The 14,445-nt window shown below is 39.4% G+C and overlaps 1 protein-coding gene across 10 annotated transcripts in view; it reads left to right on the top strand.

The window, feature by feature from the left end:
• Positions 1–14,445, top strand: part of PLCB4 (phospholipase C beta 4) — a 483,912-nt gene that overhangs the window by 417,253 nt on the left and 52,214 nt on the right. For all 10 annotated transcript variants that reach the window (XM_070381997.1, XM_070381991.1, XM_070381995.1 and 7 more), the window contains 3 exons: positions 3,540–3,642; positions 6,312–6,476; positions 9,145–9,349. In XM_070381997.1, the coding sequence (XP_070238098.1) occupies positions 3,540–3,642; positions 6,312–6,476; positions 9,145–9,349 (473 nt within the window). The remainder of the gene's footprint in view (positions 1–3,539; positions 3,643–6,311; positions 6,477–9,144; positions 9,350–14,445) is intronic.

The following is a 14,445-nucleotide window of genomic DNA, read 5'->3' as shown; positions in this document are numbered from 1 at the left end:
TTAAACAATAGTAATAGATTTAACATCATCTAGAGTTGAAACTTATAAAAGTTATACTTTAAGAGGTATGAAAGATTTGGTCCTAAATTATGATTCTTTTACATCTAAAAACAAACTTACGGTTTTGGGGAAAGTGCTTTTATTTTCTGCTCATGTGAAGTGAGAGTCACTCAGTAGTGTCTGACTCTTTGCAACCCCATGAACTATACAGTCCATGAAATTCTCCAGGCCAGAATACTTGAGTGGGTAGCCTTTCCCTTCTCCAGAGGATCCTCCCAACCCAGGAATTCCCAGTCCCGGTCTCCTGCATTGCAGGCAGATTCTTTACCAGCTGAGCCACAAGGGAAGCCCAAGAATACTGGAGTGGGTAGCCTATCCCTTCCCCAGGGGATCTTCCTGACCCAGGAGTCCAGCCAGAGTCTCCTATATTGCAGGCAGATTCTTTACCAACTGAGCTATCAGGGAAGTCGATAGCTCATATTTTTTCTCAGTATGTAATTTTCCTATCTATAATTATCGTCATTAAAAAAAAAATGTTGTTTTGGAGAGGTGGAGTTCTTTGACACAGTTTCAGGATTGTTATGTAATCCAGCCAGAGTGTGATTCTGTGACCATACCCAATGGGGATTAGGGGCAGACAGTGCTGAGGATCAATTTCAAAACTCTTTAATCATACAAGAAAGAAAACCCATACTCTTCGTCTGTCACCTTGTAACCTCTCCTGCCCCATCCCAGCCTTAAGCAACCACTAATCTACACACTGTCACTACATTTTTGCCTGTTCTGCACATTTCATGTAAATGGATTCATATAATATTAGGCCTTTTTATGACTGTCTTCAACATTTGCAAGATTCACCTATGTTGTACTGTGTATCAGTACTTTATTTCTTTTTGTTACTGAAATAATTTTATTACTTATTATTATTTTTCCATTGTGTGGATATACCTCATCTTGTATGTCCATTCATCTTTTGCTGAAAATCTGAATTGTTCCATCTTTTGGTTACTATGAACCTTCATGTGCAGGTTTTTGTGTGAGCATATGTTTTCACTTTTCTTGGGTATACACATAAGAGAAGAATCACTGGGTCGTATGGTAACTCTGTGTAAGTGATGAATTCTAGACTGTTTTCCACAGTGGCTGCAACATTTTACATTCCCACCAGCAATGTTGAGTAGGGACTCCAATTTCTCCATTTTCTCATCCACACGTATATGAATTTTCTTTTTCTTTTTTCCTAGTGCCCTCCTAGTGTGTGTTCAGTTCAGTTCAGTTGCTCAGTTCAGTTCAGTTCAGTCGCTCAGTCGTGTCCGACTCTTTGCGACCCCATGAATCGCAGCACACCAGGCCTCCCTGTCCATCACCAACTCCCAGAATTCACTCAGACTCACATCCATCGAGTCAGTGATGCCATCCAGCCATCTCATCCTCTGTTGTCCCCTTCTCCTCCTGCCCCAATCCCCCCCAGCATCAGAATCTTTTCCAATGAGTCAACTCTTCGCATGAGGTGGCCAAAGTAGTCGCTCAGTCGTGTCCAACTCTTGCAACCCCATGGACCACAGCATGCCAGGCCTCCATGTCCATCACCAACTCCCAGAGTTTGCTCAAACTCATGTCCATTGAGTTGGTGATGCCATGCAACCATCTCATCCTCTGTCATCCCCTTCTCCTCCCGCCTACTGTGTGTAATGGTGTCTTATTGTGATGCTGGCTTGAATTTCTCTCATGACAAATGATATTAAGCACCTTTTCAACTGCTTGTGGGCCATTTGTTTATCTTATTCGGAGAACTGTCTATTCAGATCCTTTACCCATTTTTTAACTGAGTTATTTGTTCTTCATATATTTTAGATACAAGTCGCTTATCAGATAAATGATTTGTAAATATTTTCTCCCATTCTATGATTTGTCTTCTCACTTCCTTGATAATGTTCTTTGAGTGCAAAAATATGATGAAGTCAAGTTTATGTACTTTTTTCCCTCACTGCTTATACTTTTGGAGTTATGTCTAAGAATGCATTGTCAAATTCTGACTCACAAAGGTTTACCCATATATTTTCTTCTAAGGGTTTTATAGTTATAGCTTTTTACTATTAGGTCTTTGATCCATTTTGAGTTAATTTTTCTTTATGATGTGAAAGAAGGAAGTAATTTTACTCTTGTGCATGTGGCTATTCAGTTGACCTAGCATCATTTGTTTAAAGAATATTCTTTCCCCCACTGAGTAGTCTTGGCATCCTTGTCAAAAATCATTTGCATAGATATGAAATTATTTCTGAACTCCCAATTCTGTCTCATTAATTTATATGTTAATCTTTTTTCCCCAATACCAAGCTGCTTTGGCTACTGTTGCTTTGTAGAAAGTTTTGAAATTAAGAAGTCTGAGACCTGCAACTTAATTCTTTATTAAGATTGTATTGAGAATTCTTGGTCTTTGAGTTTCCATGTGAATTTGAGGATCAGCTTGTCAATTTCTGTAAAGAAACCAGATGAGATTTTGATAGAGATTGTATTGGATCTGTATAGCAGTTTGAGAGTAGTGCCATCTTAACAATATTAAGTCTTCTGATCCATAAACACAAGATATCTTTCCATTCGTTTAGTTCTTTTAAAATTTTCCTCAGCAATGTTTTGTGATTTTCAAAGTACATGTACTTATTTTGTTAAATGTATTCTTAAGTATCTTATTCTCTTAGGTGCCATTATAAATGCAATTATTTACTTAATTTTGTTTTTAGATTGTTCATTGCTTGGTGCATATAAATAAAATAGGTTTTTATATGTTGATTTTGTATCCTAGAACTCATTTATTAATTCTAATAGCTTTTTAGTATACTCTGTAGGATTTTCTATAAACAAGATCATGTTGTCTGCAAATAGAAATAGTTTTACTTCTTTCCAATCTAGATACGTTTTATTTCATCTTCTTGCCTAATTATCCTCACTAGAATTAGAGACCTCCAACTGAAACCACATTTCATTTGATTATGAAAATACATAGCATTCCATAGTAGTGTTAGCGGTACATCTGATTCTGACACCAATATAAATCACAGATATTTTTATATCTCATTATAATTGTTAGAGATCTCTCAATATAGTTTTATGATTATCAGTACTTTGAAACTCTGCTAATTATCAAACTTGCCATTAGATCCCATAATTTAATATATTAATTAAAACAATAAAGACATTTTCCATATTTTGATAACTATAGCTCATACAATTGGTTTTTCATTGTTATTCTTTGCATTTTATTTTATGCATGTAAGAGCATCAAGTTCCAGAGAAGATGATAGTGTCAGGAAATCATAGATGTCCCAGAGCCTGGATCTAAAGAACATTTCCTCTTCCATGTTCCTTGTTGGGGTCATCCATAGGACAGGGTTATTCTCTTCAATTCTTGGGATCCTCCACCTAAAAGCCTATTTCCTAAGTTAGAAATGGCGATAAAGATGTATTCAGTGTCTTGATAGTGATTTTCTGAGTCTTTATAAAAAAACTAGTAAACTCCTTCTATGCTTTTGTCCCACTAGGTACCTTCTCAAACCAGATTTCATGAGACGGCCTGATCGAACATTTGATCCTTTCTCTGAAACGCCTGTTGATGGGGTTATTGCAGCCACTTGCTCCGTGCAGGTAAGTCTCCTGCTCTCCACAGAATAGTGTAAAAAGAGTGGATCCAGGTGGTCTTGGAAAAGCCTTAAAAGATTGCAATTAAAATATTTAATGTCAAGTTGCAAGATCCACGCGTTGCTTTCAACTTTAACATTTTTTTTCTTGAGATACATTTTTTTATACTAGTGAAATTATTAGCTACTCTTCATCAAAGATACCAGATCAAAAAGTATCCAGTGGAGAATGTAGAGCAATGGGAATTCTTGGCCATTGATGGTGGGAAGGCAAAATCATACGACCACTTTGGAAAACAGTTAGGTGGTTTCTTCCAAAACTCAACACTCTCTTTAAATGTGATCCAGCACTTATACACCTTGGTATTTACCCAAACAAATTAAAAATTCACATCCATGTGAAAACTTACACAGGGATGTTTGCAGCAGCTTTATTCATACTTGATAAAATTTTGAAAGTAACCAAGGTGCCACTTAGTGGGTGAATGGATAAAGAAGCAATGAATGGTGTGTCCAGACAGTGGAATATTACTTAATTCTAAAAAGAAATGAGCTATCAAGTCATGAAAAGACATGGATGAAACAAATTAACATTCAGTTCAGTTCACTCAGTCGTGTCCGACTCTTTGCAACCCCATAAACCACAGCACACCAAGCCTCCCTGTCCATCACCAACTCCCAGAGCTTACCCAAACTCATGTCCATTGAGTCGGTGATGCCATCCAGCCATCTCATCCTCTGTCGTCCCTTTCTCCTCCCACCTTCAATCTTTCCCAGCATCAGAGTCTTTTCCAATGAGTCAGTTCTTCACATCAGGTGGCCAAAGTATTGGAGTTTCAGCTTCAACATCAGTCCTTCCAATGAACACTCAGGACTGATTTTCTTTAGGATGGACTTGTTGGATTTCCTTGCAATCCAAGGGACTCTCAAGAGTCTTCTCCAACACCACAGTTCAAAAGCATCCATTCTTCTGCGCTCAGCTTTCTTTATAGTCCAACTCTCACATCCATACATGACTGCTGGAAAAACCATAGCCTTGACTAGATGGACCTTTGTTGGCAAAGTAATGTCTCTGCTTTTTAATATGCTGTCTAGGTTGGTTATAACTTTTCTTCCAAGGAGTAACTGTCTTTTAATTTCATGGCTGCAGTCACCATCTGCAGTGATTTGGGAGCCCCAAAAAATAAAGTCTGCCACTGTTTCCACTGTTACCCCGTGTATTTGCCATGAAGTGATGGGACTGATGCCATGGTCTTAGTTTTCTGAAAATTTAGTTTTAAGCCAACTTTTCACTCTTCTCTTTCACTTTCATCAAGAGGCTCTTTAGTTCTTCTTCACCTTCTGCCATAAGGGTGGTGTCATCTGCATATCTGAGGTTATTGATATTTCTCCCGGGAATCTCGATTCCAGCTTGTGCTTCATCCATCCAGTTAATGAACATTACTAAGTGAAAAAAATTAGTCTGAAAAAGTGACATACTGTTTGATTCCAACTAAATTACATTCTGGATAAAGGCAAAACTATAAAGATGGTAAAAAAAAAAAAAAAGAAAAGACCAAGAATTGTGGGGAGGGATTAACAGGCAGAGTACAAAGAATTTTAGGGCAGTGAAACCATTCTGTATGATTCTATGATAATAGATACATGTCATTATATTTACAATTTTTTCCAAATCCATTAAATATACACCAGAGTAAACTCTGAATGTAAGCTATGGCTTTGGGTGATAATGAAGTATCAATATAGGTTCACCGATTATAACAAATATGCTACTGAGATGTGAGGTATCCATAGTGAGGATATTGTGGATGAGAGGACAGAAGCACTATATTTTCTTATCAGTTTTGCTGTAAACAGAAACTGCTATAAAAAACAAAGCATATTAATGAAAAAATACCTGTTATATGATTACATTGATGCAGAATTCTAGAAAATGCAAACTAATGTAAAGTAATAGAAAATAGATCAGTAGTTTCCTCTAGACAGACAGAAGAAGGGATGGATTACAAAAGGGTACAAAGGAACTTTGGGAATTGATGGAAAATTTTGTTGCCTTAATATTGGTGACAGTTTTATAGATGTGCTCATATGTCAGAAGTGATTTCATTGTACACTCTAAACATGTACCATTTAATGTCAGTTATACCTGAAAAAACTGTTTCATAATGATCAGCTATTAGATAATGTGAAAAAAATGTAATTATTAGCTATAATTATTTGGAAATAGGTGAAAAAATTCTTTCCACAGCTTTATAACAGATGGAAGAAGGTAATATGCATGACTCATATAATACAAAAAGTAGTTGTCTGCAACGTCTTAACCTAACTGTGAAACGAAGCAGTCAGTACTGCTTTTGTAATACTGGTTTAAAAAATAAAAATAACACTGTCCTCTAATTGTCAATATCAGTTTAACATTTTAGCGTTACTTTTCTTTCTGTCTGTCTCTTTGTAAAACTTCTGAAAGAATTCAATAAAAGTGAATTTTGGAACTATGAAAGGATCTTAAGGCATATTTGAATTGACCACTTCAGTTCAGTAAGGAATGAATACATTATTTCCAGAGATAATTGAATTTCTAAAGATGAACAGAGACTCTCTCCCTGCCAGATTATTCTGTTACTGACGATTACACCAGCTTAACTTCTCTTTCCTCCCATTTCTCTTCTGCTCCAGGTCATATCAGGTCAGTTCTTATCAGATAAGAAAATTGGCACATATGTAGAAGTGGATATGTATGGGCTGCCCACGGACACTATCCGGAAGGAGTTCCGCACTCGCATGGTGATGAACAACGGACTCAATCCGGTTTACAATGAAGAATCATTTGTGTTTCGGAAGGTAGAGTGTTCTCAATGTGTCAGACTTGCCCTGCTAAGTTAGGAGCCACATGTTAGTGGAGAGATACTACATGATCTGCAGACAGTCTCTTAACCCCAGATGTCTTCTTCCAGTGCAGATGTTCCACAGCAGCCACATGATGATTGTTTCTGTGTGGCCCTGTCCTCTTGGCTCTCCTTCCTCCCAGGAGGAGCCCACCTTCCCCACGCAGTGCGCAAGCTCCGGGTTCACAGTGTTTTCAGAGGGAGCCCCGCAGGCAGACACTGTCACACGTGGGAGAGCTCCTCCCTGCCCTGGCAGGGCTAGTGCCTCGCAATATTCCTTGGCCAAGAGGGTGGGTAGGGTGTATGTCCTTCAGTGGGTCAGTTGGTTATTGTCCTGTGCCTCCAGGAAGTGTGATCCTGTGTATAATATGTATAGGTTCTGTGTATAATATGTTATTTTTGTTTTTTGGTTTTTATCTTCATATTATACTTTGATCCTATGGGCTTCCTCAGTGACTCAGTGGTAAAGAATCTGCCTGCAATGCAAGAGACACAGGTTCGATCCCTGGGTCAGGAAGATCCCCTGGAGGAAGGTATGGCAACCCACTCCAGTATTCTTGCCAGGAAAATGCCATGGACAAAGGAGCCTGCCAGCCTATAGCCATAGGGTCACAAAGAGTCAACCACGACTTGAAGTGACTGGGCACACAGACAAATCAGTCATTCTCTATAATGATTCGGGTTTTAATCTTGTAACCATTTTCTGCCATTTGTTTCTCTTTCATCATCGGAAGATGTATTGAAAAATCCATGCCCTCCCAGTACTATATCAAAAATGCCTGTTTCTCTCTCACTTGTTCTGTTATCATGACCAGAGTGCTTTCTGGCTTCTTCTTTGGCACACGTTTTCCAAGTGTCTCTATTCCATCTGTATCTTACAGCACAGACAATCACCTTTTTATCTTAACAAAAATATGAATTATCAGCCTCAGAACTGGCTGACCAGTTTGCAGAAAGCATATTACAGAAGATAAGTATAGTTCAATGAATCAAGCCATTTTGAGATGTAGGCTTTTCTGATTATGTAAATCCCATTATCCATGCAACACCTCCCCCTACCTTTTCACCTTCTCTTCTACATTCAGAGTGTAGCGTGAGTTGCATACAGCTGTAATGTGTCTTTTTTTCTTCCCGGGTTTTTCAGTTTGTTACAGCTGGATCTGTTGTCACTATGGCCAGTGTTTCGTGCCAAAAAAAAAATATCCCTACATACATTTCTGGAAATTCAGAAAGTTGATTTCAGGCTCTGTTTTTGATGCATAGGGAAATAAACTTGCTTTTTACACGCAATATTACTGGCCCTGGAAACAAGATGCCAATTTTGGATCCTTCCCTGCTCTTCTGAAGTGACATTGCCTTTCATTGATACTAATTGCTTTAACTTTATTTTCTTTCTTGCTGTTACTGTTTTTCTTCTTTGCATGAATCTCACAGCATAAGCCCCTTTCACCAAATGAGGAACAACACGGTGACTAAAGTTGGTTTCACCTTTTCGTCTTCATGAACTGGAACTAAATTATAACCTGTAGGCATGAATAAGCAGCCAATTCAGTGCCTAGCTATGATATAGTGCTCAAATCAACTAAGGTGTCTTAGCTGCTCATAGCCAATAAATAGAAATTCTTGATTAAAAACATCAGATTTTCTTGTCATGTGGCTCTTTTATATCTAAGCAGGGTCTCTGCCATCTGAGCTCAGATGCTGCATCCATGGATTTCGGGTCTCTACCATCTGAGCTCGGATGTTGTGTCCATGTATTTGGTTTGGGGATGGCAAGAGTAGATGTCTTATGCTGTATGTGCTCAGCCACTGAGTCGTGGCTGATTCTTTGTGACCCCACAGTCTGTAGCCTGCTGGGCTCCTCTGTCCACGGAATTTTCCAGGCAAGAATACTGGAGCAGGTTGCCATTTCCTTCTCCAGGGGATCTTTCTGACCCAAGGATCAAACCTACATCTCTTGAGTCTCCTGCATTGACAGGCAGATTCTTTACCAGTATGCCACTTGGGAAGACTCTATGTCTTGGGTATATGTTAATGTTTCTAGCTGTCTCATCTTTATTTAATATCCCAAAATGTGTTAAAAACTGAGGAGTGCAAAGAAAAATAATCCAAATTTATATATAAATTGTCTTTTATACATGAGGCATTTCTTCAAAGATACTTTCCATATTCTCAAAAACAGAGCTCAATGTCAGAAGCAGCCCAGTAGTAGACAGATCAAAGGATTTGAAATCAGGTGGCCCAGGATCCAGACCCAGCTGTCACTGGCCATCTTTGACATAAGGGGAAGTCACTTTTCCTCTCCAGGTCTCTTGTTGCTCACCTATTATGTAGGTGGGAATGGGGAAAGATGGCAAGGGTTGGATTAGCCATCTTTTATATCCATTCATTCTATTGACAATCTTCAGGGACTGATTTCCAGGAAACCTGTTCCCGTTGTCTTTCTCAATGCCCTGGGCACTGTAACTTATACAGTATGCGTTAGGAATGTAAATTGACCATCAGCTCCTTTGCACTGGGAAGGAAACTTTCCGAGCAGTATGGGTGTGGTCCAGGTCCCTGGCGTTGTGATTCTTGGGAGCTGTGTCCCGCAGATCAGTGACAAGTGCCGTTTGTCTTTGCAGGTGATCCTCCCCGACCTGGCTGTCTTGAGGATCGCCGTGTATGATGACAACAACAAGCTGATCGGCCAGAGGATTCTGCCCCTGGATGGCCTCCAAGCAGGCTATCGACACATATCCCTCCGGAATGAGGGAAATAAACCTTTATCACTGCCAACCATTTTCTGCAATATTGTCCTAAAAACATATGTGCCTGATGGATTCGGAGGTAAGTCAGACTTTTAGGTATTGAATATTTTTGTTTATATGTTTTTTTCCCCTAAATTTCAAGATTATAAGCTATTTCACCAATGGTTAAAAAAAAAAGCCTGTTCCCACCGATGCTGCCAACACTGTCGGCTTAAAGAAATCAGGCATAAATAGTTGCCTCAGGTTTCCTAGCAGGAAATGCAAAGGCAAGTCTAGATTATCTTTAAAGTTCTTTATTTAAAAATGCTGTCATTTTATGTTTTTTCAATTTTCACATATATGTTTTTTCAAGTTTCATATATATGTTTTTGAAGAAAAGCGTGAATAATGTAGAGCCATAGACATCAGTTGGTTTCACTAAAAGTTTAAATTGAACTCCATTATCAACATTCCTGGACTTTCCCCAAAAATCTACAGGGGAGTTCAATTTCACAAAAAAATTCCCAGTCATCAGTCCATGGAAGACCACCTTTGGTTACACCAAAGACATCAATGAAAGTGAAAGTGAAAATCACTCAGTAATGTCTGACTCTTTGTGACCCAATGGACTTCTCCATGTGACCCCATGGACCCCATGGAATTCTCCAGGCCATAATAGTGGAGTGGGTAGCCTTTCCCTTCTCCAGGGGATCTTCCCAACACAGGGATTGAACCCAGGTCTCCTGCATTGCAGGCAGATTCTTTACCAGCTGAGCCATCAGGGAAGCCTAAGAATACTGGATTGGGTAGCCTGTCCCTTCTCCAGCAGATCTTTCCAGTCCACGAATTGAACAGGGGTCTCCTGCATTACAGGTGGATTCTTTACCAACTGAGCTATTGGGGAAGCCCAAAGTCATCAATGGGAGGAATCAAAGTTGGACAAAGTCTTAAAGTGAAAGTAAAGGTTGCTCAGTCATGTCTGACTCTTTGCAACCCCATGGATGGTAGTCCATGGAATTCTCCAGGCAAGAATACTGGAGTGGGTAGCCTTTCCCTTCTCCAGGAGATCTTCCCAACCCAGAGATCGAACCCAGGTCTCCCACATTGCAGGTGGATTCTTTACCAGCTGAGCCACCAGGGAAGCCCAAGAATACTGGAGTGCTTTAAGGTCCCTTCTCCAGAAGATCTTCCCAACCCAGGGATTGAACCCAGGTATCCCACATTGCAAGCAGATTCTTTACGAACTGAGCTCTCAGGGAAGCCCCAAGTCATAGGATTCTGGCAAACCCACATATTAACTTTTTATAACCCCAACTGTGCCAAGAACATTAAAGGAAAACAAAGATCCTCTATATTCTCAGAGTTCATTGAATCATAAGGGAACAATAGTACAGCAAAGTACATTAAATTAACAAGGGTTCAAGTCCTGACCCTCCACTGCTAGCCAGGTGACCTTGACAGGTGTTATCTCCTGTCAACACCCCCCACCCCGTCCTCTGGCCTGGAAAGGTACTGATACTGTTTCCCTCACAGCATCCTGTGATGTGTGCTTATCATCACAGTTTACGACACAACAGGGCATGCCTGCCATGTGTGTGCACAGGAGTGTGTGGCTCCAAATGCAGCTCGGTTTCTGTGCTATTCTAGTTGGAGGAGCTTTGGGTCATTTTGTTTTGTGTTTTTAATAATGCAGTCTTCTCTGGAGGACAGAGTTTCTGCAACTCATACTCAGCATTAACAACCCAATTGTGGGTTCCAAAAGTAAAGTCAGCCATGAGGATTTTTCAGTTGCAAAATTGAGAGTAAAGATTCCTTCCTCTTTCCCTTTGTTTTTTCTTAAAAAAGGAAGCCTATTACAGGTCACAACACAGAGTAGCAGTTATGAGCACGTGGCAGACGCTGGGATGGGGTGCTGTGGGCCGGGTGAGCAGGGCAGAAAAGAGACATGGGACCTGAGTGGGCGTTGAGGAGCATGTGATGGCCACAGGGCATCAGCAGATGGACTCAGTCTTGTTCCACATATTTGCACTTAGCAAGCAGTGGTGCATAATACCTAGTATATTTTAAAGATAGTTATATAAATACATGTATTGGAAGACTTAAAGGTTTTGCCTTTACACGTGTTACTTTTCAAATGAAACTCTAATTCATTCTAGGGAAATGGGCTATTCGAATAGAAAAGGGAAAGATACAGTTTTTTGAGCTCCTGCTTTGTGCGAAGGGCTTTACAAAAATGGAGTCCAGAAACATGAAATTGTTCAGAGTGGATGTGAGCATATGCAGGTGTATGCTGAAGGGATATCCGTGTTTATCATGTAGTTTATGGCTAGTGTCAATATTTGTAAGTATTGATTCACATCTTTAAAAATAGTCTTGTAACTATTCTTTCCCAAGGTATCATTGTAGTATTTCTCTCAAAAGCAATTGAAATTTCTGTACGACATCATCTTTGATGGGATTCTGCAGTTGATGTCTTAGCCTCAGATTTGATGTTCAAAGACTGTTTATTCAGAATTCTCTGGCCATTTCTCACATACGTGAAGGAACCAAGGACAGACATTCTGAGGGTTTATTTAAGGATCTTACCTGAAAATAACAAAATAAGAATATGAGAACTTTTTCCAGATTTCCAGTCTTCTTGACAGCCTCTTGATGCCCGCGGTGTGTTTATATTTCATGGGCTTACCTAACCTCCCACATTCATGTCTGAACATTTACGTGCTGAACCAGTGCACCGGGTGATCAATAGACCCCCTGTTCCCTAGAACATTTACAGTCTTTGTTGATTATATAGGAAAAAGTTCAAAATGAAATTCTGCACCATTGCACTTCAGCAGTTTCTGGGGGAAAAAAAGAAAGTGGTCGATAAACATCTCCAGATTTTTATGTCGCTAAAGAATGAAAATATGGATGCCTTCATTTATTCTACTAAGGTGTTTAGCAGGTTTTACTCTGTAAAAAGCAAAGTAGCTACACGTCAGAAAAAAATTCTGACGACATAAAAAATGTTAAAAGGGTCCTTCATCCAATGCCCAGAATGAACTCTGTTACCATATAGGTGTCTACTTCCTATCTCATTATTCTCTTTACTTTTTAATAAAATTGGATCTTACTCTGGTGTCTCATTTACATTCATATTTCAGAGGCAATTTTTTTTCATAATTTTTAGAGTATTTTCCCCATTCTTGACACATTTTTATTATCTGCTTGAGATTCAATTTTATGTATGCTATAATTTATCATGTTATTGACGTATTGAAGTCAATTCTACTTTTATTTCTTATGAACAATATTGCATCCAAGAACCCTAAATGTAAAGCTTTGGAAATACTAGTGATTATTTCCTACAGGTGAATTCTTTCAAGTGGATTTGTTGCATCAAGAAGTGTATATGTATTTAAAGGTCTAGATTGTTGTTGTTTTTCAGGCACTAAATTGTGACAACTCTCTGTGACCCTAAGGGTTGTAGCATGCCAGGCTCCTCTGTCCTCCGCCATCTCCCAGAGTTTGTTCAAATGCATGTCAGTGATGTATCTACCATCTCATCCTCTGCCACCTGCTCCCCAGTTGCCTTCCATCTTTCCCAGCGTCAGGGACTTTTCCACCGAGTCAACTCTATGCGTCAGGTGGCCAGGGAATTGGAGCATCACCTTTAGCATCAGTCCTTCCAATGAATATTCAGGGTTGATTTCCTTTAGGATGGACTGGTTTGATCTCCTTGCAGTCCAAGGGACTCTCAAGAATCATCTCCAGTACCACAATTCAAAACCATCAGTTCTTCAGCACTCAGCCTTCCTTATAGTCTGACTTATATCCATACATGTCTGCTGGTAAAACAATACTTTGATTACATGGACCTTTGTCGGCAAAGTGATGTCTGCTTTTTAATACTCTGTCCAGGTTTGTCATAGCTTTCCTTCCAAGGAGCAAGCATCTTTTAATTTCATGGCTACAGTCACCGTCTACAGTGATTTTGGAGCTCAAGAAAATAAAATCTGTCACTGTTTCCACTTTTCCCCATCTTTTTGCCATGAAGTGATGGGACTGGATGCCATGATCTTAGTTTTTTGAATGTTGAGTTTTAAGCCAGCTTTATTCCCCACTTCTTTCCCCCTCTTCAAGAGGCTCTTTAGTTTCTCTTTACTTTCTGCCATTAGAATGGTATCATCTGCATATCTGAGGTTGTTGATATGGCTCTTGGCAATCTTGATTCCAGTTTGTGATTCATCCAGCCTGGCATTTTGCATGATGTACTCTGCATAGAAGTTAAGCAGGGTAACAATATATAGCCTTGTCATACTCGTTTCCCAGTTTTTAACCAGGCCATTATTCCATGTCTGGTTCTAACTGTTGTGTCTTTACCTGCATACAGGTTTCTCAGAAGACAAGTAATGTGATCTGGTATTCCTATCTCTTTAAACATTTTCCAGTTTATTGTAATCCACACACTCAAAGGCTTTAGTGTAGTCAATGAAGCAGAAGTAGACATTTTTCTGGAATTCCTTTGCTTTCTCTCTGATCCAGTGAATGTTGGCAATTTGTATCTCTGGTTCTTCTTCCTCTTCTAAACAATACATCTAGAAGTTTTCGGTTAACGTACTGTTGAAGCCTAGCTTGAAGGATTTTGAGCACAGTATTACCAGCAAGTGAAATGAGTGCAATTGTCCAGTAGTTTGAGCATCCTTTAGCATTACCCTTCTTTGTGATTGGAATGAAAACTGACCTTTTCCAGTCCTGTGGCCACTGCTGAGTTTTCCAAATTTCCTGACCGAATGAGTACAGGACTTTAACAGCATCATCTTTTAGGATTTGAAACAGCTCAGCTGGAATTCCATCACCTCCACTAGCTTTGTTCATATTAATAGTAATGCTTCCTAAGACTCACTTGACTTCACACTCCGGGATGTCTGGCTCTAGGTGAGTGATCACACTATCATGGTTATCTAGGTCAGTAAGACTTGCTTTGTATTGTCCTGCTGTGTATTCTTGCCACCTCTTCTTAATCTCTTCTGCTTCTGTTAGGTCCTTACCATTTCTGTCCTTTATCATGCCCATCCTTGCATGAAATATTCCCTTGGTGTCTCTAATTTTCTTGAAGAGATCTCTAGTCTTTCTCGTTCTATTTCTTTGCATTGTTCACTTTAAAAGACTTTCTTATCTCACCTTGCTATTTTCTGAAACTCTGCATTCAAATGG

The sequence above is a fragment of the Bos mutus genome, chromosome 13 (genome assembly GCF_027580195.1).
Source record: "Bos mutus isolate GX-2022 chromosome 13, NWIPB_WYAK_1.1, whole genome shotgun sequence".
NCBI lineage: Eukaryota > Metazoa > Chordata > Mammalia > Artiodactyla > Bovidae > Bos > Bos mutus.
This window is presented reverse-complemented; position numbering and strand designations above follow the sequence as displayed.